At 38.3% G+C, this 24117-nt stretch overlaps 1 protein-coding gene across 2 annotated transcripts in view; it reads left to right on the forward strand.

Moving 5' to 3' along the window:
- Positions 1-23140, forward strand: part of RAD23B (RAD23 homolog B, nucleotide excision repair protein) — a 37043-nt gene extending 13903 nt beyond the window's left edge. For both annotated transcript variants that reach the window (XM_062617431.1, XM_062617432.1), the window contains 8 exons: positions 983-1062; positions 5165-5412; positions 8893-8948; positions 12739-12866; positions 17690-17816; positions 18917-19044; positions 19444-19620; positions 21418-23140. In XM_062617431.1, coding sequence (XP_062473415.1) covers positions 983-1062; positions 5165-5412; positions 8893-8948; positions 12739-12866; positions 17690-17816; positions 18917-19044; positions 19444-19620; positions 21418-21531 — 1058 coding nt within the window. In that variant the 3' untranslated portion in view covers positions 21532-23140. The remainder of the gene's footprint in view (positions 1-982; positions 1063-5164; positions 5413-8892; positions 8949-12738; positions 12867-17689; positions 17817-18916; positions 19045-19443; positions 19621-21417) is intronic.
- The last annotated feature ends 977 nt before the right edge of the window (positions 23141-24117 follow it).

Here is a 24117-nt window from a genome sequence, read left to right on the forward strand (position 1 = left end):
GCAGATATTACTACTGCTACAGTATATATAATCAGTATTTGACCTGCAAGACTGGTGGAACCAGTAGAGTAAGATAGTGGCACCTCATCTGTTTTCAAAGTGTCATAATGTGCTTATGTTGCTTGATTTCTTTGTAATCATCAGGATAAGATTGTTATCTTGCTATACACAGTTAAGTGGTGTATTCCACTGGCACTGAGAGTGGTTATGAAAATTCTCCTTTTGAAATGGGGAAGTGGTGCGAAATACCCCTAGTGTTCTGATTTGCGGTACTGCCTCTAGATGATAAAAGAAAAAGGAAAGTCTGTGGTTTAATGTGTTTCTCAGTTCTTCTAAGCATGAGACAAATCTACTTCACCACAGTACTATCTCTTGAGTATGAAGTTTCAAAAGTTATTTTTTTTTCTGGTTTATTTTCATCTGTCAAGGTGGCAGGATATGGAAAGTTTCTCACTTTTTCTAAAGCTTTAGCCTTCTTTTAAATTGTTAAAGTTGCAAAGTCACAAATATATGCAGATAAACTTAGTCTGTGGCAGACTCTGGGCACTGTAAATAGTTTACTGCATCTGAACAGCAAACAAAAGCAGAAACGAATTTTCTTCCTGTATCTAGAGTGTGTAAGCAGTCATAAGTTACTTAAGATTATTTTATGCTGAAGCTTTTTGTCTACATTACTTTCATCTGTGTTAAAGGTCCAATAAATCTTTTGCTAGATACTTAGTGCTTCTGTTTTGAATTATTTGAAGCGTCTTCAACATTTGGAGCAACAGCTTTCAAGCTAACTAGTCCTGTCGACAGCATAGGAGGAAAATTATGGCAGCTCTACTGCTAAAGCTTAATACTTGAACCACTTTTTGTAAGGTTATTAATCTGCATAAAATGTGTTTTTTACAGGCTTTTGTTTGAACTTTGTGAAGGAATCTTGAGATCATCAAATGATCTGTTTAATAACTTCTTAATTTATGTTTGTTTAATTTGCCAGGTAAAATCCTGAATGATGATACTGCTCTTAAGGAATACAAAATAGATGAGAAGAACTTTGTGGTTGTTATGGTGACAAAAGTGAGTAATTATCTTTGAAAAAGCAGTTGCACTGTTTTTCTTTTAATTGTGGTGACTGATTGTATGTGCCTGTCCTTAAAACAAGTCAAGTTTGATTATGTGAAAGTTTTTGTCAACAGTAAAAGTAAATTCGTGTGTGAATAGATATGAAATATTACTTCAAAATTCTATCTGGCCTATGCTGATTGTTATTTTTGTTCTGTGCTGAATGTTTACATTGAAGACAAAATTTGTCAGTGGCTGATTTTATTGTTTTTTCTTTATTGTCTTTCTAGTATTTTATTATTAAAAGGAAAAAGGGAACGTTTGTTACTAAATTCCCTATGTAGGTCTCTTCCAGTCTTTCCATGTTGCTTTTCAAAACTCAGCTGTTTCTTTTTTCAAACTCAACAGCTTAAACCACTAAAGAAAGGATACCTATGCCAATCAACAAACCTGTGAGTTTTGAATGACTGCAATGGCAGTCATGTGGCGTGTATTTGAAGTATCTCCTCTTAGCCACTTGTGAGATTGCTTCTGGAATCAAGCCACCGATTTTCTAGGCACTTCAGACCTTTGGGATCTGAATAGAACTGACTTAATCTCTGTCATAAGTTAATTTTGGAGTTAGAAGTCCTCCTGTTAAAGAAAACACTATTCATTTGCCCTTCATTTCTGTTTGGTTTAGCTCATTAGATTCCCTGTTTGACTTTAACTGTTATTGCTGTCTTCCTGAAGAAAGAGTGTTTTAATCTGTGGGTTGTGTGGAGAAGAGGCATTTATCAGTATAAGAAAACAGGTGCAGATGGGATTTCAGAGTACAGCTTGCATTTTGGTTATAGCAGAAGAAACACAGATCTCCGTGAAGACCTGTTAAATGCAGTACCTTATATTAAAAAGGACCTGTGTTTTGGAGTTGGGCATTTCTTCAGTATTAAAGTCTTTGTGCTAGGTCTTTTGACCTCAGTTTTGCTTTGATTCTTTTCTAGATAAGACATGTCCTGTCACATAAGCACAACTGCTGACTTTGTCTGATGCTCAGACATGTTTCAGTGTTTTTCTTTGAATGCTTCTTAAAATGCTCTTTATTTTGCCAGTCATGTTGGAAGCCATTTGCTCTCAGCCTCTCCTTTCCTTTAGACAAAAGGAGGAAATATATCTTTCTTAGTTTAAGCAAACATTGTCTGAAAGTGATTCACCTTGAATAAGTAGTTGTGTTTTGTTAAAGTTCAGCTGTTTCTCGTGGTAAGGCATAGATGGGGTCAGGCTTGTCACTCAAGGATAATCATAGGACACAGCTTTCAAGAACATAATCCTTTACTTTAGCTGAAAGTTACATGCATTCTGAAAAGTGTAATTTCTATATAATAGGATTAATACTGCACCCAAGCAAAATTCATGTTTCCAATAGAAATGTGAAGATTAATTCACAATTACATGCTAGTATTGACCACTCTAAATTTATTGCTATAGATTTGGTAGTCCTTGATTCTGCTGGATTTTTGGTGCTCCCTATGGAACTCAAGTATGTGTAATGTTATTTATCATAGAATCATAGAATGGTTAGGGTTGGAAATGACCTTAAGATCATCTAGTTCCAGCCCCCCCTGCCATGGGCAGGGACACCTCGCACAAAACCGCGTCACCCAAGGCTCTGTCCAACCTGGCCTTGGGCACTGCCAGGGATGGAGCATTCACAACTTCCGTAGGCAGCCCATTCCAGTGCCTCATCACCCTCACAGTGATGTTGGGACTTTCCTCCCCAGCCTCCCATCTACAGCTAATATAACATCTTGGGAGGGACCTCAAGGATTATCTGGTGCAACCTCTCTTGGAAAAGCGTGACCTAGACTAGGTGTCCCTGCGCCCTGTCCAGCCAAATCTGAAAGCTTCCAATACTGGGGAATCCACCACTTCACTGGGGAGGGGATTCCAATGGCTGATTGTTCTCATTATGAACATGCCCTGTCAGAATCTCCTGGGAGTAACTTGTGCCCATTACCCCTCTTTTTTCCATGTGACTCCTTGTAAAAAGGGAATCTCCATCTTCTTTGTAGCCACCCTTTAAATAGTGGAACATGATGATGAGGTGTCCCCTGACGCTTGTTTTCCCTGTGCTGAACAAACACATTTCACTCAGCCTTTCCTCAACAGGAGTCTGCCTAGTCCTTCAATCATGTCTGGGGCATTTCCACATCTTTTTGTATAGCAGGGACCAGAGCAAAACAGTGTTGCAGTTGTGGTCTGACAAGCGCTGGGTGGAGTGGGGTAGTGATGTCTTTAATCCCTGTTGGCTTTCTTTGCCACAGCTGCACACTGTTAACTCACATTGAACTTATGTGTCAGGACCAACCCTCAAATCCCTTTCCAGAGGCCTGTTCCCCAGCTGTGTAGATCAGAGCCTGTGATGCACTCATGGATTATATTGGCCCAGATGCAAGACTTTACACGTGTACTTGATGTGCTTCATAGGGTTCTTTCTGTCCTACTCTTCCAGCCTGTCCAGGTCATTCTGCAGGGTGGCTTTCCCTAAGTGTTCACTTCCCCACTCAGTTTGGTGTTGTCAGTAAACAGGGTCAGGGTACACCTGATCCTATCTTCCAGATAATTTATGAGATACTGAACAGCATTGGGCCCAAAATTGATCGCTGGGGACCCATTTATGTAGTGCTTTGAATATAAGGAGTGCATAAGTAAAACTTGTTGCAGGTTAAGTTTAAATTGTTTAGCATCTCATTTTCTGGCAAATAGGATCATAGAATCATAGAATAGTGAGGGTTGGAAAGCACCTTAATATCATCTAGTTCCAAACCCCCTGACATGGCCAGGGACACCTTACACTAAACCATGTCACCCAAGGCTCGATCCAACCTGGCCTTGAACACCGCCAGGGATGGAGCATTTACAGCTTCCCTGGGCAACCCATTCCAGTGCCTCACCACCCTCACAGTAAAGAACTTCTTCTGTGTATCCAATCTAAACTTCCCCTGTTTAACTTTTAACCCATTACCCTTTGTCCTGTCACTGCAGTCCCTAATGAGTCCCTCTCTGGTATCCTTGTAGGCCCCCTACTGGAAGGCTGCTATGAGGTCTCCACGCAGCCTTCTCTTCTCCAGGCTGAACAGCCCCAACTTTCTCAGCCTGTCTTCATACAGGAGGTGCTCCAGCCCCCTGATCATCATTGTGGCCCTCCTCTGGACTTGTTCCAACAGTTCCATGTCCTTTTTATGTTGAGGACACCAGAACTGCACACAGTACTCCAAGTGAGGTCTCCCAAGAGCAGAGTAGAGGGGCAGGATCACCTCCTTCTACCTGCTGGTCACGCTCCTTTTGATGCAGCCCAGGATACAGTTGGCTTTCTGGGCTGCAAGCGCACACTGAAGCTGGCTCATGTTCAGTTTCTTATGGACCAACACCCTCAAGTCCTTTTCTGCAGGGCTGCTCTGAATCTCTTCTCTGCCCAATCTGTAGCTGTGCCTGGGGTTGCTCTGACCCAGGTGTAGGACCTTGCACTTGGCATGGTTAAACTTCATAAGGTTGGCATCAGCCCACCTCACAAGCGTGTCAAGGTCCCTCTGGATGGCATTCCTTCCCTCCAGCGTATCAACTGACCCACACAGCTTGGTGTCATTGGCAAACTTGCTGAGGGTGCATTCAATCCCACTGTCCATGTCAGCGACAAATATGAACAAGATAGTGTTCATGATGAAAGTGATTTCTGACTTCACTTTTTTCCAAATTTGAGTGGTGAGAAAACCTTATGCTTGTTACACTTGCCAAATGTCTTTTAGACAGCCATTTTAGTTTCTTCTGAAAAATGTGCTTTTGTAAAACACAAGATTGTTTTTACATTTAAAATACTGTGATCTGTAAATATTTAGTCTTAACTTTGCATTTTACTTTATGCTCAAATAGTGTGGCTGCTTAGGTGTATAATTAAGTACTTTACTGACCCTGTTAGTCACCTGTTTAAACGCAGTGATACATTATAGACTTAATGTTTTAATGTTATGCTGGATGTTGAGGCAGCAGTGTCAAATACAAATGGTCTTAATTGGTACGTTGACTATAGAAAGCATGAGTTTAGGAGCTTTGTGCTCTGAGTTCTGTTGTCCCCCTGTAGGCCAAAGCAGCAACCGGAGCGACTCAGCAGTCAAATGCTACTACTGCTACTAGCTCAACGACTACAGCTCCCATACCAGTCACTGCACCACTCCCTGATGCTGCCCCTGTACCAGCTCCTGTTCCTCTACCACCAGCACCAGATGTAGTTGCCTGTGAATCAGAACCTGTGAGTGATCCTAAAGAAGAGAGGCTAGCAGAAGAGCTACCCGAGACACCAGCTGCTGTCAGTCCATCATCAACTGACAGGTACAAAGGAGACTCCGAAAATGCTTTCCCTGTCCATTTCTATTGCTTCTAGTTTTGATTTTGTTGGGTTTTCCATTACAGTATTAGTTCAGTAATTTTCTCAGTTCTATGTCATTTTTCCTTTTTCTTAGCTGTAACTTCAGACTTTGGCTCCAGTATAGCATTATAATATGCTGGTAAGAAGTGCCCCTCACTGCTTACACCTTCTCTGGTGGGAAGTGTGATCTTGGGACTAAACCTATGGAGTGGAGACTTGCATGACCCGGGATTGTACTCCCATTAGGCATTTCAAAGTTACTGTGGCACAAGTTTCTTTTCAGACTGAGGGTATTCACCTGCATGGAGATCTACTTACAAAGCTCTTAAAAGACTTAGAGGGGCATGTCCTCTCCTGTTCATAGACCTCTGATTGTGTTTTAAGTCTTGCTGGTTAGACTTAAACAATAAGTTCTTTATTGTTGTAAGAATCTCTTTAATTTCTGGAAAGAGTGTTTTTTGGTGGGTGCTTTTTTGTTTGGTTTTTTTTTTGGTGGGTTTTTTTTGCTTGTTTGTGGTTTTGTTTTTTTTTTGTTTGTTTTCCCAAAATGCAGTATTGCTCTTAATAATGTAAAGTCTTATTTGTTCTGAATGTTCTTTGACCCATCTGCAGATAGGTGTGGGAGCTGGGGTAGTTTTTAACCTAAATTCTTTACATTTAAGAAAATCAAATGGAAATTAGAAGTTTCATCCCTGTTGTATACTGTGGCTTATTTTGCTCACTTTAATTTGCTTAAGTTTGCACGGGATAAAAATGCCATTAACTGTAATGGCACTTGCAGTGCTACATAGCATTATACATTTCCGTACGCTGGTTTTCGATCTGTATGTTGTTTATGTGGTGCACAAGACATTGATCTTTGAAGTGGTTGTATTTAAACACTATCAAATACTGATGATAAGGAAACAAAACTTGCAATTGCCTAATATTTTGAAATTAACACAAATTTCTTGCAGTTGGTAGCCTAATCGATTATTTAATTTTGGAATTCTGAGAAATAGACATATTTTTAAAATGGAATACAAATGAAACTTTATTTATCAGTTGAATAAATTTAGATTTTTTTTTTTTTTATATAATGTTAATGGCTGTGGTTTGTTTTTTTTTTTTTCTGCTCAGCTTGTCCAGTAGATTCAAAGATCAATCTAATATTTAATACTAAAACAAGTGCTTTCCAGGTTTTCCATGTACAGATTGCAGTATGTAAAACTGCGGTAAGGAAGCCTTACATACCTAACAGGAGGCAAGAGGTAATTTAACAAATACATTGTAGTTACCACCTGCCTTAATTTCAGTGAGTACTGCTTGTTTCTGATTTGCTTTAGCAGTTAAATTACTGAGGCTGGTGAAGGCATATTGAGCCATGGCCGGGCAAGCTCTCGTCTTGTTTCACTTTGATCTTTTTTAGTTATAATTTATACTAGTGAAGCATTCTTGTTGGAACTGATTTTTTTTTCTTAATAAAATGCATCTCTGTAAATATCTTGTTAGATTTTTTAGTGGCATCTTCAGAAAACTCATTCAGATTAATCTGATTATCTTTGATTTGCTGATAGGAGTTGTCAGATCTGGTAGCTGATAGATGCGGAGCTGGTGCAGCTCCATGACCCCTGGCCTATCAAGTATCAAGACTGAATGTTTATTCCCAGTACATACACACAGCATGTATATACCTGTATATATGGCTGGCTGTAAAGGTTAACACAGGCGTGAAACAAAGGGCACTTAACAACCATACAGCACAGCAGTAGCATTTTGTTCACCTCAGGCTACTCAAGGCAAAGCCTACTAGTGCAGAATACATAAGTACAGGCATACATATGAACCATACAAATTTGTCCAGTAGCTGGCCTTAGTCTATTTCAATACCTGGCCCCTAGATCTCCCAGTCTCTTAGGTTTTTGACATCTGGGTGTGTGACAGCCTGAGCCCTGCAGCCCCACTCCAGTTGCTGATACTCAGATTCTCTTTGCATGCATATGCATGCATGCACACACACAGAGAGGATAAATCCAGGAACTGACTGTAGGTATTCACTGAACCTGATAGCTAGTCCCCTCTGGTCTCCCAGTTGCCTCATTCATTGCCATATGAACAGATCTCTCCACTAGCTGATTGAGACCTATAACCTTACCAGTAGCTGACCCTCTGACGTTACAGTCTTTCCAGCAGCTCCTCTTTCAGACACTCCAGTCTCTGCAGCAACTGGCTCTTAATTTACAGCCAGTCAATAACCAGCTCTCAAGCATCAATCCTACTTAATGTAGTCAAGCTTGATGCTTGCGGGTGATTACACACGTGCCAGTGTATGCCCCCACACAGAATACGTACGTCTCGTCCCTTCAGTTGCCAACACCTCAGGCACATAGGGAGCCCTTGGTCGCTTTCCCAGTTGCTGGCACTGAGACTTCCACAGTGCCTGGTCTCTGCAGTTGCTGGCTTCACAGACGTGGAGCTCTGTGGCTCATTGTTCAGTGTCCAGCTGTGGGCAGTTAAGACTTCTATACACACACATGCATGTAGAATACAGACACCCCCAGCATGAAAAATAGTTATGGTAGTTGGAAATGGAATTTAATTAGAAGGCAGGATGGACCAGTAGTCAGGTGCAGGGCATGGCCAGGAGGTGCTGTTTACATGTGAATGTGGCCCATTTTCTTCCCACCCCCCTGTTTTTTGGTTTTGTTTTTTTTTTTCCTCTTTAGCCATGCTTTTCATCTGTAGGGTGCCTTGATGCTTCTGTTTACCTGCCTTTGGTTCTTCCCCATGATATCCCATAAGTCTTGTACAATTGCCAAATGCTTTTTTCTGGCACCCCATGGTGCGTTGCACTACCCTGTAGGCAGTAATGCCCTTTGGTCTGTGTGGAGACCGGAGGGCCTCTCCTGTTGAACCATCGGGGTGTCACCCTGAGACGAAGGGGCTGGTGCTTTCAGTGGCAGCCCTGGGAGGAGCCAGGAAACGGGCACCCTTGGCTCTATGTTAGCTGAAGTTCCTCTGCCTGGGGTTGTGCCTTTGTGTTCCTTGGTGTTCGTGGAGATGAGCCTTTAATCCTTTAACAGCTTTTGATAACTTGAGATGGAGTAATTACAAATGTTAGCAGTTTATATTCCTCATTGAGGTCAAACCAGCGACTATGGGGAAGCAGTTAGTGAAACTGCTGTGTGCTTTGAAAATCTACCTTGTTCTCCCACCCTTTAAACGGTTCAAACAAATGGCCAATCCTTGAGTAGGTGGGCAAGAGCCAGACTACTGGGGGGCAGTTGGAAGGTTTGTAAGTTTGTAAAGTCTGATCTCACTATAAAAGAGAGTTCTTTGGAAAGCTTTGTTGTTTTTTTAGAAACAAAAGGGGCTATTAGAGTTACAGCTGCTGCTGCTTTTTTGAAAAACAGGAAGTTTTCCAAAGTTTTGTAATTACCATTGCACTTGTCTTCATCTTACAGTACAACAGGTGATACATCTCGATCAAATCTTTTTGAGGATGCTATAAGTGCACTTGGTAAGTGGAGTGTTTTTTTAATGTAGACATTATTTTGGTGCAGCAGAAACAAATGACGGATTAGCAGATACTGACATTCTCCTCTGTATCTGTCATTGTTAAGTTATAATCAAAGTATTCTTCTTTAAGACCTGAAGTTGATACCTTAGAATCAGCATCAAGAACTTCTTTACTGAAGAATGTTGTACTTCATATAGTTTTATTGTGTAAAAGGAGAAGATCCTTATAATTCCTGTTTTCTTTTTTTTCCCCAATTTGCCTTAATTTCTCTTCAGTTTGAAGTGGCTTGAATAGAAGACTGGATGTAAATAATATACTTTTCACCTTTGCTTCTCAGTGTGCAGGTTTGATAAAATGGCTGCCTTTATTATTCATGTTCCACCTTTGACAGTACTGTCATTTAACACATTTAGATTAGATAAATTGAGTGCTATCTGGGTTGGGGAATGAATGCTTTTGTGTACTTGCAGTCAGTTCACTTTTCTTTTGAGAGTTTAAATGTCTTTGTCTATCACTGGAATAAACAGGGTAAAAACAATAGGTAGGAAGTTCTGCCCCACATTTATGCTGATTCTGGTAGGTAGGAAATTACTAGTCAAACCCACAACTCTCACTTAAATTTTTCAGAGGGGAGCTTTTTTTTGTGTAGCATTTTAAGACACAGAAATAAGAGGGAGGTGTTTTTTTTTTACTTTGTCTTACTTCTGTAAACATTAAGCTGCAACTCGGTACAAAGAGTTACACACTAATTTCACTTACATTTTTGTGTAAGGGTGTGTTGATATATTGGAGATAGGTGTTGTGATTAAACAGCCCAGAGTGATGTAGGAGCAGCAGTAATGTTTTAGGTGCATTGGTGGTAGCCACAAGGTTTAGTCTGTCTATTTGCAGCTTAGGTCTTATGTTACAACATACTGTTTTAGGCTGAAGAAATAGATGAGCTGAAATAGCTTATAGATGCTATAGGACACAACCAGTCAAGTTCCATTACATTTTTAAAGTGCTGCTATCAGAGAAGCTGCAGGCTTCGTTAAGCATTCATTACACCTTAGTGGCCAAGATCTGGTCATCACAAATACACGTTAACAATAATGGCTAACAAGTTTGTTTAAGGTGATGGTCCTCAGAATAAAAAAGAAAAAAAAGGAATAAAATCTTTCAGTGTGAGCATCACCTCACTATTCATTTTATGTGAAAGTTCTCTGACTGGTATCTGATACAGTAAACCCACATGTCCCTAACAGTTTGAAAATACCCAGACATTAAGTGTAATTTCCTGGGTAAGCATACTGCAAGGGTTAGATGCCAAAAAAATTTCAAAGACAATAGGCATGAACTCCATGGTTCTTTTTCTTTAGACTCTGTCTTAAAAGGAATTTGCTTGCGCAAATTTATTTAGCATTGTCCTAAGTAGGATCCTAGGCTTGCTCTTACTATGGCTTCTCAGTTACATTGTCTGAAGATAATTGACTTCACTTTAAAAGCAGGGATTGATTTCTACAAATTTGCTTTTGTTTTCAGTTAGATATGCTGACTAAAAACTCATGTGGCTTTGTGTGCTGCGTGAGGATCTGCGCATCTTGCAGTTCCTGTGCAACTGTATCTTTCACTGGAGCAGCCTAAGCTTTATTTAGAGCATGGGGCAAGAATTACTGTGGGGAGTGTGATGAACTGGAATTTGAAAGTTAATCCAGCTTTAAAATGTTCTTTCAAAAGACAAAAGCAAAAAGCAGAATCAGTTCAGCATTGTCCTCACATTCACAGTAGCACTATGTAGAGATAGGCATGACTCTATATCATGACACTGATGGTGTTCAATTCCTCAGTTGTTATTCTTCATCTTATTTTGCATGACTTGTGTAAGTAGACTGTATATGAAGTACATGTGCCAAAATTCACAGTAATACCTTTTTCTCCTTTGGCTTTTAATTACGCCTTATGTAGCTGTCTGTCCACAAGAGGCTGGCCTTTTTGCAGATGTTTGTTTTTTTTTTTTTACCAAATACTTCCTACTGTTCTAGTCTCTACCTAGCTTATACTGGAAGAGTGCTGCAGAAAGGTTTAAGTGCTAAGTAATTAGATCAAAATGTGTTCTGTCTGCTGTTTGCCTTGATAAGTTTGTTAGCTAAAACAAACTAAACAAGCTAAACTAGAGCTGTCTAAGAAAGGACATGAGTGGTAAGTTTAGCAAAACCATTGCGTTGGGACAGTTATTGACTTGGCTTTTTTGCTTCTCTGAAAGTATGTACAGAAATATGTATCTTTAGAGTGAAGTTTAGGGTATTTTTTTTTTTTTAATGTCTTTGAAAAAATGAAGGTAGATGTAAAATAATAGTTCTATATGCAGACATGAACTTACGGTTCCTTAAACTCAGGTCAGCACTATGATTTTGAGAACTGAACAGTAATACAGAAATTAGTAAAGGGTTATAGATCCATTATTTATAGATAATGCACAAGTATCCTTGGGCTAGGGCTGTTTTATTATTTTTTATTGAGTATTTTGCCCTCAGTCATACATCCACTGACTACTTAGAAACATCCTTTAAAAATCAAGCAATGTGGTTATGTTAATGTTGACTTGAGTTCAGCACCTTCTCCCAAAGGGAATAAAACTTGAGGTTTTACTTGGTTCTGCTAATTGTGACTTACTTGTCTTAACGGAGTAGCTCTAACAGCATTCGTTTCCTCTACTTTTTTTAATTTGTTGTGCTGGTGGTGACTGATAATTCTTTAACTCTCCTGCCACTAACTTGCTAGTGTTGAAGTCAATATTAGGGTTCCACTGAAATGAGGAATACCTTTATCCAACGAAGGACATGGTATTTTGGCTTGGTTTATTGCTTCTGTAAACACACACTTCTGTTTTTGCATGGGAAAATAACCTTTAAGATATTACTTAATTAAAATTTATAATAGGGTAGTTATTTTTTTTTTAATTTTGTTGCCTTTGCTGTACTTGCTTTTAAGAAAGAGGAAAAATGGGTTGTGAAAAGAGATAGTGGTTTTCCCTTCAGTACCATTAGTGTAGGGATCAGTTGTCCTTCAGTTGCATCATACATAGTGTGTGTACACTTTTCTCTTGTTAGCTGCAGATATGGGCCAATTTTAGTCCATTTATGCTGTAAGAGGTGGGGGATTTGATGTGATGGATGCCTAGTCAAATATACATGTATTAAATGAAATAACTTGTTCTCATTTACCCTAACTTTAAGTCTTCTGCCTGACTTGAGTTGGTCCATATTAAACTGATTAAATTACTTTGGTCATCAACAGCATGCAACAGGGAGCAATACACAGTTGTAACTTGGTTGTCACTATTTATCATCTGTCTAAGCATAGCATAATGTAAAGTCGGCACTTAGAAAAACCTCAGTAGGTAACTGTTTCAAAGGCAGATTTCTGCCTAGAAAGTTTAATTCCAAATTTACACTGCAGGAGACTTTTCTTGATTACATCAAGAATTCAGGATTGAGGATGCCCTTGACCTTAGATAACATCATAGGGAATGTTATTTCAATTATAAATACAGAAGTATCACAAGTGCTGCTTTTCTCAATAGAAGTTTGCATTGTGTTTGTTATCTTCTATGATTCTAATCAAATGCATAATGAAAAAAAAACAGAACATATTTGGGGTTAAAGCAACTGAACCATGGCAAGTTTAATACAAGCTATTCTTTACTCTTCAATGAGTGGCTTGGATTTGGGTAGAAATGAAATTTATCCATTGAAACTTTTTTTTGCCTTTTTGCCTTATTCCCTTAATATGGTGGTCATGTTACTTCTAGTAACAGGTCAGTCCTATGAGAATATGGTGACTGAGATCATGTCAATGGGCTATGAACGAGAGCAAGTAATTGCAGCGCTGCGGGCTAGCTTCAACAATCCTGACAGAGCAGTGGAATACCTTTTAATGGTGAGCACTTTTTTATCTACACCTTGTTCTTTCACTTTATTTTATCCTCACTAGAGAATAATTTTAATGTGATTTACTTGGTTGTTTTGGGTATTAGCCAATCAGTGAGAGTAATACATGTTCATAGGGGAATAACAAGAGAGTATCTGGGAGTCTGAGATTTGGATTTGGAAGCTTATAATGTGTTACAGGAAATACTAAAGTTATCCCTAATTGCTTCTGTTGCTACTTTGCTTTTATTCTTTGTTGGTCTGTATGGATATGTATGTGAAGTGTGTCCAGTTACAGTGATAGTTTTAACTGCCAGTGGCTGGCCCAAGAAATGATTTCATCACATCTTGGTGACAGCAATAGCTCTCACCACAAATTTTATATTAGTATCTATAATGTCACAAAGGCCTTTTTTTGAAGTTCCAGTTCATTGTTTTTACTAGTAATGCACAGTGTTCTTGATAATAGACTTTCCAAACAAAAATTTGAAAGTTTTTTTTGAAGCATTTTTAATTTAACTGGTGTTTTAATTTAAGCAGTGTTTTGGAGAAGAAATAATTTCTCATTTGGTATATAGAGTTTGAAGGGTGAAATAAACTTCATTGGCATGAGAAGAAATAGAAAATTTCACTTTAATTAAAATCTTGTTGGTTTAGGGGATTTTTTTTTTTATTACTTCTCATTGTATACCATAATCTGACAGGCGTATTTTCTGTGTCCCAGAGAATCTGTTCGGGAACTTGTTTCTTAATCAGTATTTCTTTAGTTTTTTCTCTAGCATACCATTTTTTTCACTGATGTGCTCTTTCCTTGCTTCAAATCTGAACTTTATTAAACTCTTGAAGCCAGATATCTTGAACCAGTTATTACAAAATATATGTAGATTGAATTTCTGATAGATTGATAAGAAAACTGTCATCTTTAGCTCCTGTTATAAAACTTCCCTTTTGTAACTGCTGAAGAAAAACTTAACAACTGCAAGTCACTGGCATGCTTGCTACTTACGTTAATGATCCCAAGACTTTTTAATCTGCAGATTTTAGACAACAAATGTTTTGAGTACATGAATGTAAAAAGTTCAGTTCTCATCTGCTGTAAGGCAAATAAAAGGTGATATATATTGTCTTGCCTCAAGGGCAGATGCAGTGGCTCACATCTACCTGCTATTAGTCTGGAATATCAAGTGTCTAGAATATGAGATGTTTGTTTTTCATGCCTTAAAACCATTGATCTTACTGTTCATTTACTCTGTACATATACCATAAATCCAGTGCCTCCTGTAAGTGCTGGACTTCCTTTGTCAGTCAGGTACGATGTGCAGTACTTGTACACTCAGTCTGGCATTTTCCTGCTCTACTTTATTCCCATTCAGGAAGTCCAGAATAGAAATAGAGCATCCCTGCAATGGAGTTCAACACACGGCGTGTCTGCCAAATGGATTTAGTCTGACTGGTCTGAACAGCTCATTTCTATTGCTTCACTAGGTTTTGTGTTTAAGAGGGGTCCATCTGCTACGTAAGGTGGTCCTTTTCTGTTTCATGTTATCCTTTACTGAAAGTGTCTTTCCCTTATTCTTCCTCTTGCTGACGGAAGAGGGAGTAGGGAGCGACAGTCTTGCTCTTAAGAGACCCTATAAGCTGACAGATGTATATTGTCCTAGAAAAACCCTGTTGTTGCAAAGTCTTTCAAACTGCTCTTAATCTGCTGGGTCTAAACATGTTCCTTACCATCCTGCTGCATCAGAGAAGCTTTTCTTCAGTTAATACTCATCCGTTGATGACACTCTTCTTTGACCCTCTGCCTACCTTTGAACTATCATGAGTGTTATCTTTTATACAATATGCATAGTAGGATTAGGGTGTTGAGAGCTCTAAGTGTATACCACTGTCCTGGTTTAAAGAATCAGTGTATCAGAGGTACCTATAAAATGCTGGAAAGAATGTGTCAATAGTACCTATAAAATGCTGGAAAGAATGTGTCAATAATACCTATAAAATGCTGGAAAGAAAGTGTCAATAGAGTATCTTAACATGTAGCTGTTGCTTAAATGAGACCTGAAAGATTCCACTTGTGCATGATTCACATTACAAACTCTTCAGTTTTCATGGCTTCATGGCTGATGATTTAGATGTAATCCTATGTCCTTGAGCTGTGGTCATGGAAGGAGGTCTCAATTTCAAAAGGCACCATTGCTTTTTCTGTGTCGCAGATTGATCTTTGGAGTCATTTGAATTCAGATCTCCTTTTGACCCAAGGATTTCCTAACCCTTAAGAAGGAATTCTGTTTTTCCTTCAACAGCCAGGCTGTTGGTTGTAGCCTTGTAGTCTGGAAATTTTTAGGAAACATTTCTTTTACTGTGAGGGTGCTCAAACACTGAACAGGCTTCCTAGAGAGGGGGTTGATGCCACATGCCTGTCAATCTTTGAGGCATTTGGACAGTGCCCTTAATATCGTGCTTTAACTTTTGGGCAGGTCTGAAGCAGTCAAGCAGTTGGACTAGACGATCACTGTAGGTCCTTTCCAACTGGAACGGTTCTGTTTTAATTGTGTTTGTCGTGGTTTAAACCCAGTCAGGTAACTTGTTACCCCAGCTCAAAACACAGCACTGCACCAGCTACCACAAAGGAAAAACATGACTGCTACTGCTGAACCCAGGACAGTGTTACATTCTTTGACTGGGCCTGATGTGATTATTCCTCTGCAGAGAGCACTGTCAGCTAAAAACTGTTCTGGTGCTCAATTAAACAGTAAACAATTTTTTAATCCACTGTAAGGTACAAAAAATGGCCCTTTTGCTGTCCAAGCAATATTTACATTCAGAATTAATAGTTATTCTGTTGGTGAACAAGATGCATACACTTTGCTAGTCTTTTAAAATAACAGTTGCACATAGTGTTGCTTGTTTGGAGAGTGAAACTGCAAGCTTGTATTTAAGAGTTAAGTGCTGTTCAAGATGACAAATAATTTCAAAGTAAATTTGGTTGGACTAGTTTCCATAGTGCTTTCATTCAAGAGCAAGCTTAAGGTTTAAACAAGCATATGTTGTTTGATCTGGGCACATATCACAGTCTCAACATATGCCTGTGAATAGGTGAAATCAACCAGTAATTTCCTAAGATTAGTCCACGTTCTGACATTATACTTAACATTCCCTGAAATTACTGATTTTATAAGAAAATGTGTTTAAGCAGTGCTTTGTAAGGTACTGATAAGAGTGAGTTACCTCAATTGTGTTATGAATGGAATTTTCTTCCTGCTCTGCAGAGGAAAGGATGTGTAGCAAGCTGACCAAGCCGTATAATGGTAATAAAGTGTCTGACAGGGAATACTTGCATTTATCCCTCTGAGAGGCTTAAATGTAGACTTGATGATTAGTTGATTTTATACTTTGATGTGCGTCTTATCTCACAGGTGAAGCGAAGTTTTGGCTGGGGCACTATCCATTTCTCCCTTTCTAGGTGCAGCCTTTATATTAGCTGTGTATTTGTCTTTTTTGTTCAGCTGTGGTGATGAATGTAGCATGTGAAGAATTTGTTATAGCAGGATTTTTAATCTACATTATGTACCAGTGGTTTCTATGGTAGGCTTGCCAAACCTCTTAATTGTCTGGTTGCACTGAAGTTCTATGATATATTTCCTCCCACCCTGTTCCTTATGTTTTATGATTATTCCCAAACTGAAGGATGCCGCTTTGAAGGTAGGTGAAATACATAGTTACACCAATTCTGCTTCCTTCTCAGACTTAGCTGGATTTAACATGCTGGAAGACTGTATAAAGACCAAATGTTTTGATGCCATAGAAACTGAGTATTGTGAGGTAGAGGATCTTGTATTGTCTTGCCCTTTTGGGGCTGGGTTTAACATAGCTCCTGCCACTGTGATTCTGTGTGTATCAGGAGGTTTACTGCTCTGTAATCTGCCTCTTTTTCATTCTTGCCAGTCAACTTTCTTTGCCTGTATCAGCAGGATTTGTAGTCAGTCTTTCTTGGTGCCTGTTCCATGCCAGCCTGTCCAAATTTCTAGGCTTCAGAGAGGAGGATGGAAAGGAAAATTTTGGTGTAGGACTTCACTGACAAAGGAGCAAGCATGGTTAGGGTATGAAATTTGAAGGATTCCCATGCAGGAGAAAGGCAATAGGGGTAAGGTCTGTCTCTGTTGTATAACCCACATTCTAGTTTACTATAATTGTTCTTTTTCAGATTAGTCAATTTCATTCTCTTGAGCAATTAGTTCCTGTATAAAGTTTGTTTGCAAATGGAAAATAAACAAAATGCAAGTCAGCTTTTTTAAACTGCCACTATTTGGTAACATACAGGCCTTTACACACTTAAGATACAGTAAATGACATTTGTCACACTGTTGTGTTGAGGAAAGAGGTCCAAATAGCGATGTTGTTCTGTCCCTTTTTAATTACTTGCCAGATTGTATGGCATCTGTAACCTCACTGTTAGCATTGTGTACAACAATTCTGTTCTAATGTAACTTTATTTGCATAACACTATAACATAGTATATTTAGTTTAACTTTTTCACTCATCAAATATCTTAACAGGATGCAAAGCACATATTTGTTTATAGAGTAAGATGCATTTTTAACTGATGCCGTGCATACTTTACTACCTCACTACACAAACTACATTTTTCTTGTCAAAAAAGTTACTCTTTTCACAGCGTTATTTCAGTTGTAAACGCATACCTATCACAGCATCTTGCTTTGTCTTTGCAGTGAAAACATTAATGTGTTTTGCTTTATTCTTAAATTAAAAAAAAATCATGCAGTAAAACAAGTATCTTTCAGCATTGTAGATTAATTTTGTGAACTGTGGCTTTAGGGCATACCCAGAGATAATCAGGCTGCGGCTGAACCCCCTCCTCCAGCAGCAAGCAGTGGTGCCTCTCAGTCTTCAGCAGTGGCAGCAGCTGTAGCAACTATACCTACAACTACTAGTTCATTGGGAGGTAAGAAAGGTTATATTTGGTAGATTGTGAAAAACATGCGCTTCAGCATTCTCTTCTTCAGAGAGTTTTAAGTTCCTGGTGCTTGTGAACTGATCAGAGTGAATTGGGTAAGAGCTGTAACATGGAAATTCCAGTTCTGGTACTTGCTTGGAATTAATGGCTTGTTGTATGTGGATATATCTGGAATAAAGCACAAAACTTCTAAAAATGCTGTGAACTTGCACAATTCCTTTGATTCGATATTCTGGATTTAAATGTGAAACCATAAATGTGGGGATGGTGTTTTCTCTCACTTTAAATTCTGGCTTCCTACTTCTATGGCTAACTGCATTGTCAACTGACTATACTAATACATTTACTGCTTAGAAATTGGAATATTGAGGATTAAACTTTCAGTAACTCTGTGAGGTGTGGCTCCCAAGAGACCTATCCAGGACCTGGGACTCCTCACTCAGCAGTGCAGCGTGTGGGCAGAGTGGTTGGTGCCTGAAGAGAATTGTCTTAAGGAAACACATGAAAAAGGAGCATAATCAAGGACTAGGAAAGGTCTGTCTTAGGGTGTGGCAGAGATACGGTGTTCAAGATACAAGGCAGTTTCAAACACACAGGTAGAAGTGACAAGCATACATGATATCATCCATAAGGAGAGAATGGGGGAAATGGAGTATTTTGGGCCACTTTAGACACTGCTGTGTTCAAGGCAGTACCTAAGTATAGGATATATGGGAAGGCAAGACTCACTTGTGAAGGATAGACTGATCTATTGCAGGAGGAAGAGAGCTCTGGTAGGCATAGAGACAAAACAGTAAGCTGGGTAGGTGCCTCTGAATGAGGTTACTCAAAGATGAGACATAAAAAGTGCTGGAGATAAAGGGCAGAAGGCTGGGTGAAGAAAAAAGGAAGAATTGTTTAACCATAGTATAAAGAATTCTTTCTTAAAGCTAGAGTAAGTTAGTGTGAGGAAGCAAGCTTTTATATTGCTTAGTGAGGGGTGTATTGCCCATTTTCATGTGTTGTTTCTATCAACAGTTATGGTTTAGGTATGTATTTTATTAAGAATCTGTAACTTTAAAACACAAGCTGTTTCATTCATTTTTCAGGACATCCACTTGAATTTTTACGAAATCAGCCTCAGTTCCAGCAGATGAGACAGGTTATTCAGCAAAATCCTTCTCTGTTACCGGCATTGCTACAGCAGATTGGAAGGGAGAACCCTCAACTGCTGCAGGTGAATCTTGAAACAACAAAATAATCCTGCTAGTTTTGATTTAGCTTTACAAGAAAAGGTTATGTTTGTTAGTAATAGTGTGTTAATAACAGCTATAACGTTCTACTGTTGGCTTTTCAGCAGTTGTTGCTATATAGAATGTGTTTTCTATGACATTAGAAATGGGTGTCAGTCTCTTTAGAAGAGATGCAGAGGGCATCAGGCAGAGGGAAGGGTCACTGCACCTGAACTGAAGCATAAAGTTGCGTTTCTTATATTTAATCACTTCTTTATGAACTTTTTCCATATTCTTTTGACTACTTAATTCACTGAAAATAAATATTCTTACTTGCCTGTTGGCAGGCTTAAACATGTTTTATTTCAATATATTTATTTATTTTATTCTCCCATGCATTGCAGCAAATAAGCCAACACCAGGAACACTTTATTCATATGTTGAATGAGCCAGTTTTGGAGTCTCGCCAAGGTTTAGCTGGCAGTGATGATGGTGCCAGCACTGGAGGACTAGCAGAAGCTGGAAATGGTCACATGAACTACATTCAAGTAACACCTCAGGAAAAAGAAGCTATAGAAAGGGTGAGCCTTTTTTATTTGAAATGTTGCTTGGCTGTTGCTGTAGGGTATGTGCTTAAGACATGCCTTAACTTAAAGTTTGTTTGTACTCAGTAGATCTGCATAATTTTTTATATTTGATATTTCATAGCTGATGTAGTCTTGTTTCAAATCACCTTTCTTCTTGCTTTATAGCAGTTGAGTCTGAAATCTCTTGAATCTCTATTACTGAGAAGTTGTAGAACCTTTAAGTGATCACAGCCTGTAATAAGTGGTGGTTGAATTAGTTTTCCTTAGGAATGGGAACTCAGGCAGTAATTTCGCTTGGAAAAGCTTTAGATAGTACTATTGTAGAATGTGCTGTGAGAGGTTTCCAGGTACAAAGGTGTGTGTGCATGAGCACTGTTTGCAAAGTACTTGGGTAGTAAGAGCTCTCATAGTTAAGTAGATTAGTTGAAATCACTACTTAACCCAGTTATTTGTCTATCCATGAGAATTAGTTAATTATAGCTTTCTAAAAATGCAGGTAAATGTGTCTGTAAAAACACATTTGGGGGTGGTATATTACATGCATAAATACTGTGTGTAAGTAACACTGACTACGAATTTGCATAGATGGTAATGCTTCTGAGATTTTTCTTGGGACAAATTGCAGTGTCGTGCTTTGGTACTGTTTTTGTATATTAAAGACTGTATTTTTCAAGTGCCAAAGCAAAAGGTTATGTGAGGAAAAGAACTATTTTAGTATAGGTGTCAATTCTCTAGATCTCTAGGAAATTGACAAATAATAAAATTAGTCTAGTAAAATTGTGCATGTATTTCTTCACAGATCATCCTCTCTAGTCTGCTGCATTTCCGTTAGAACTATTTTATGCAGTAGAGTCTTGCCTCTACAACCTCTTCAGAGGTTGTATGCTTCTTCAACTTTCCATGAAAGACACACCTCAAAATTTAGGTGTCCTAGTATTACAGCTGACACATTCGTGCTGTTTGTAATTATGAAGTTAAATCTAAGAAAGGTTAATAATGGGTAATAGGACATTATTTCCTACAGAAATTTGATCTGCCATGTATGTAAAATGTCTTGCAGGTGCTGTGATAATTTTAAGAAAATCTCCAAATGGTTGCATGCATCTGCCTTTAGGTTAAAGATTGGCAATTGATTTGCTGAATGCCTTTAAGTGCAGGCTAAACCCATTTCCCTTGGCACAGTAATAAGCTCTTCTCTAGTATTCCCATTCCAAATTGTTATCATGTCCCAGACATCAAGTAGTTCTTTGACTTATAAAACACAGATTGCTCTCACCTTACTTCTGATGGCTTCATTGCATAGTCAGCCTTATAGAAAGTGAAAGTCCAGTTGGAACAATTGAAAGTATGGCTTAATGTAATGTGTTGGGCTACGTACGGGTAACCACAGGATGGGAACTTTTGTTTCAGGGAATTTGCTTAAAAAATCTTGAGTGTCATATAATTAATAGTTTTAAATGGGCAGTATTTGAAGTTTTTATTCTGCAGCAATGCAGTGTGCTGTTACTTCCTAACATTACTGTGACCCAAGTCTGTTCTAGTAACTTACTGTGTCAGTGAAGTAAGTGGTACATTTTATGTTGCTTCACTAGACTCATTCAAATCACTTTTTCAAGTGAGAATTCTGTTCACAGAGGCAACACTTTCTTATTCTTTACTCATAAAAGCCTGTGAGGCAGCAATTTTTGTTTCAAGAAGGTTGTAACTGCTGAAGTTGCATATCAAGATACTAGACATGTAAAAAAGCTTAACATACAAAACATATTTTCTAAATGTGTTTCTTTTCTTCAGTTAAAGGCATTAGGATTTCCTGAAGGACTTGTGATACAGGCGTATTTTGCTTGTGAGAAGAATGAAAACTTGGCTGCCAACTTTCTCCTACAACAGAACTTTGATGAAGATTGAGAGACACTTTCTTGTTTCATATCTCACACCAGTGCATTACACTAAATTTGCTCACTCGATTGTCTGGGATTTTGGGCTTACATTCATAATGCTTGGTGTATGGTATATGGGGAGGGGCAAAGAAGATAATATAGGCAGCAGAACAAAGAAAGCAATGTGTCTGCTTTAAATTAGCAGATGCAGAAAATGAAAAATAGTATACAACCAAAAATCAGCTCCTGCAGACAATTAGTTCCTTCTCTAAACTGTAGGTTGACTTTTTCTAGGTGTTCATTCTTACTGTGTACTAGTTCCAGCAATGTAGTGTAATGCCCTGCTTCATGTTCCTTTCTACTTAGTATTGGTATGGGAAGTATCCTGTGCTACTAGGTTCTACAATCTGTATTTTGTGGCAACACTGGATAGCAGCTTTGTGAAATCTAAAAGATTGAGCAAATGTAAACATGAATGCCAAAATAATGGGTAGTTGTTTTGCTTTTAAGGTCTGTTAAGGCAGTGCAAGAAACACAGTGTTTTGCTTAATGCTGGATTAAAGTAATGTTGGCTTTTTTCCAAATGAAAACCCATTTCAATTAGAAGTGTCTTGATCATTGAGAAACACCATACCCTTCTTTGCCCCTCTTAAATGATCTGAGAAGCTATATGCATACAGGTAAAATTACTATCCTGTTTACATCTTTTGTTTTGCAGAATTACTATTCACCTCAATGTTATGTTGCAGTAAAAGTTTTCAAAGCAAGTAATTGCATGTTTGGTTTTGTTATATGCACTCTTGTGAATTGAATATTCTTTTTTTTCTGCTAGCAAACAAAATGCAAGCTTCATTTTTGTTCAGCCAGCTTTTAAAATACAGCTGTAAGCATAGGAAGATACTTGCATTCTGTTGCTCTTGAGTAGGTTGTAATGCTCAAGCTATTTCTGTTCAGTAAAGACTTTCTTGGGTTTAGTCACCTTATGAGGAAGACTAGTTCATTCCTGGAGGTATCAAGCAAACAGTCAGTCTGTTCCAACCCCAAAAAAATCTGCATTCATTAATACCTTTCATTGAAAATAAGCTCTAGTTACAGAGTTTTGAATCTTACCTCTTGGTACCTACTTGTCGTGTATTTTGTTTAGTCATCATAAAATGTAAGAATATTCCTTCTAATACATTGAATTTTGGAGACAATTTTGCCCGTCATTGCAATGCTAGCAACAAAAACAAATTCTAATTTAATCTAAAGCTATTATCTGCAATATTTCTTAAACACTGCTTGGGGATATTTTGTGGTTTTACTGTTGTACTCCAGTTACCTGGATTACAAATTTATCTCTACAGTAACCACGAAAGTATTAGTGGTACAGCACAGAGATGTTGTACCACTAATGATATTAACCATTTAGTGGTATAACTAAATAATTATTTTCTGCTTAGGTTATGTATCAGTGGATTAACTACTTAACTGCTACTTATGCTCAAAGTACAAGTCCAAGTGTCTTGAGAAAAGAAAATGAAAAATGCTGAAATGTTTGTATTTGTTTCTTCATTGTTGTCTGTAGTCTGTTAAATAATTATCTGCACAAAATAGTGAAATGTATTAAAGCCTTTTACTTTCTCTTTCTATCCTTAGACATTTGTGATGTTTTTTCTAGATAGTGCTTCAGTAATTCAGATTTTATTATTTTAAAATTTCATAGGTGTATAATGTCTAAGCAGTCAGTAGTACAACCCAAATCTATCAGTAAGAGGTGTCATATCACTAAATAGAAAATTAAGTCTTTCATAATGCTTTAATTTTAGGGAAATTAACATTAATACCTGAATCAACCAGTAGATCTCTGCTAATTAGGATTCTCAGTATATTTATGGACTGGAAGAGATGACTTTCGGTGTAATACTTGGCAGGCAAAAAGGTGTTAAAAGGACCAACTGCCAGGTACTTGAAAAATGCCAAATTGATACAAGGACTTCTTGAATGTACTTTGCTACATAGCTAATGTCTAAGCAAAAGTTTTTTTGTTTGTGGGAGTCATCTGTGCTGATCAAACTGCCATCAGAAATAACCATTTCTTCTCTAGAAGTGTGGAGAATAAAGCACGAATGTCTGTGGGTGTTTCAGTGCGCTCCCTCCAATTTTGATTCTGAAATATATTTGAATTAAAGACTGTTGAGCTTGATCTTTGTAAAAATGCTAGTAGCTTTGGTGATTTGTAACTTTGTGTGCTGAATGACTGAAAGGTTTATAGCTGCTGTGGCTGAAGCCTTGCTAGTAATTCTGTTCCCATTTTTCAGCAGTGAGATGATGTTTATGCAACTTCTGATGAACAACAGGTGTCTAAACTTACATGCTAGCAAAAACTGTTCGATCTGTTCAATAGTGGGGTACTTGCCAGGGAGAATGATTTCTCTGTTTGTAGTTGCTGCCAAAAGGGAAAAAATATATGGCACTTGTATGGTATTGAGAAGGTGCGATCTGAACAAGTTGCCTGTGCCTTGTTTTCTACCAAGTACTACTAGGAATTGTGAGCACAGAGTGGTTATCGGCTTGTTTGCTGCAGATGTCTTAATGACTGGGGGAGCAGTTCCCTCTGGGCTTTGGGAACAGT

The sequence above is a fragment of the Pezoporus occidentalis genome, unplaced genomic scaffold, assembly GCF_034315485.1.
Source record: "Pezoporus occidentalis ecotype Australia unplaced genomic scaffold, CSIRO_AGI_Poc_V1 ctg196, whole genome shotgun sequence".
NCBI classification, from domain to species: Eukaryota; Metazoa; Chordata; class Aves; order Psittaciformes; family Psittacidae; genus Pezoporus; species Pezoporus occidentalis.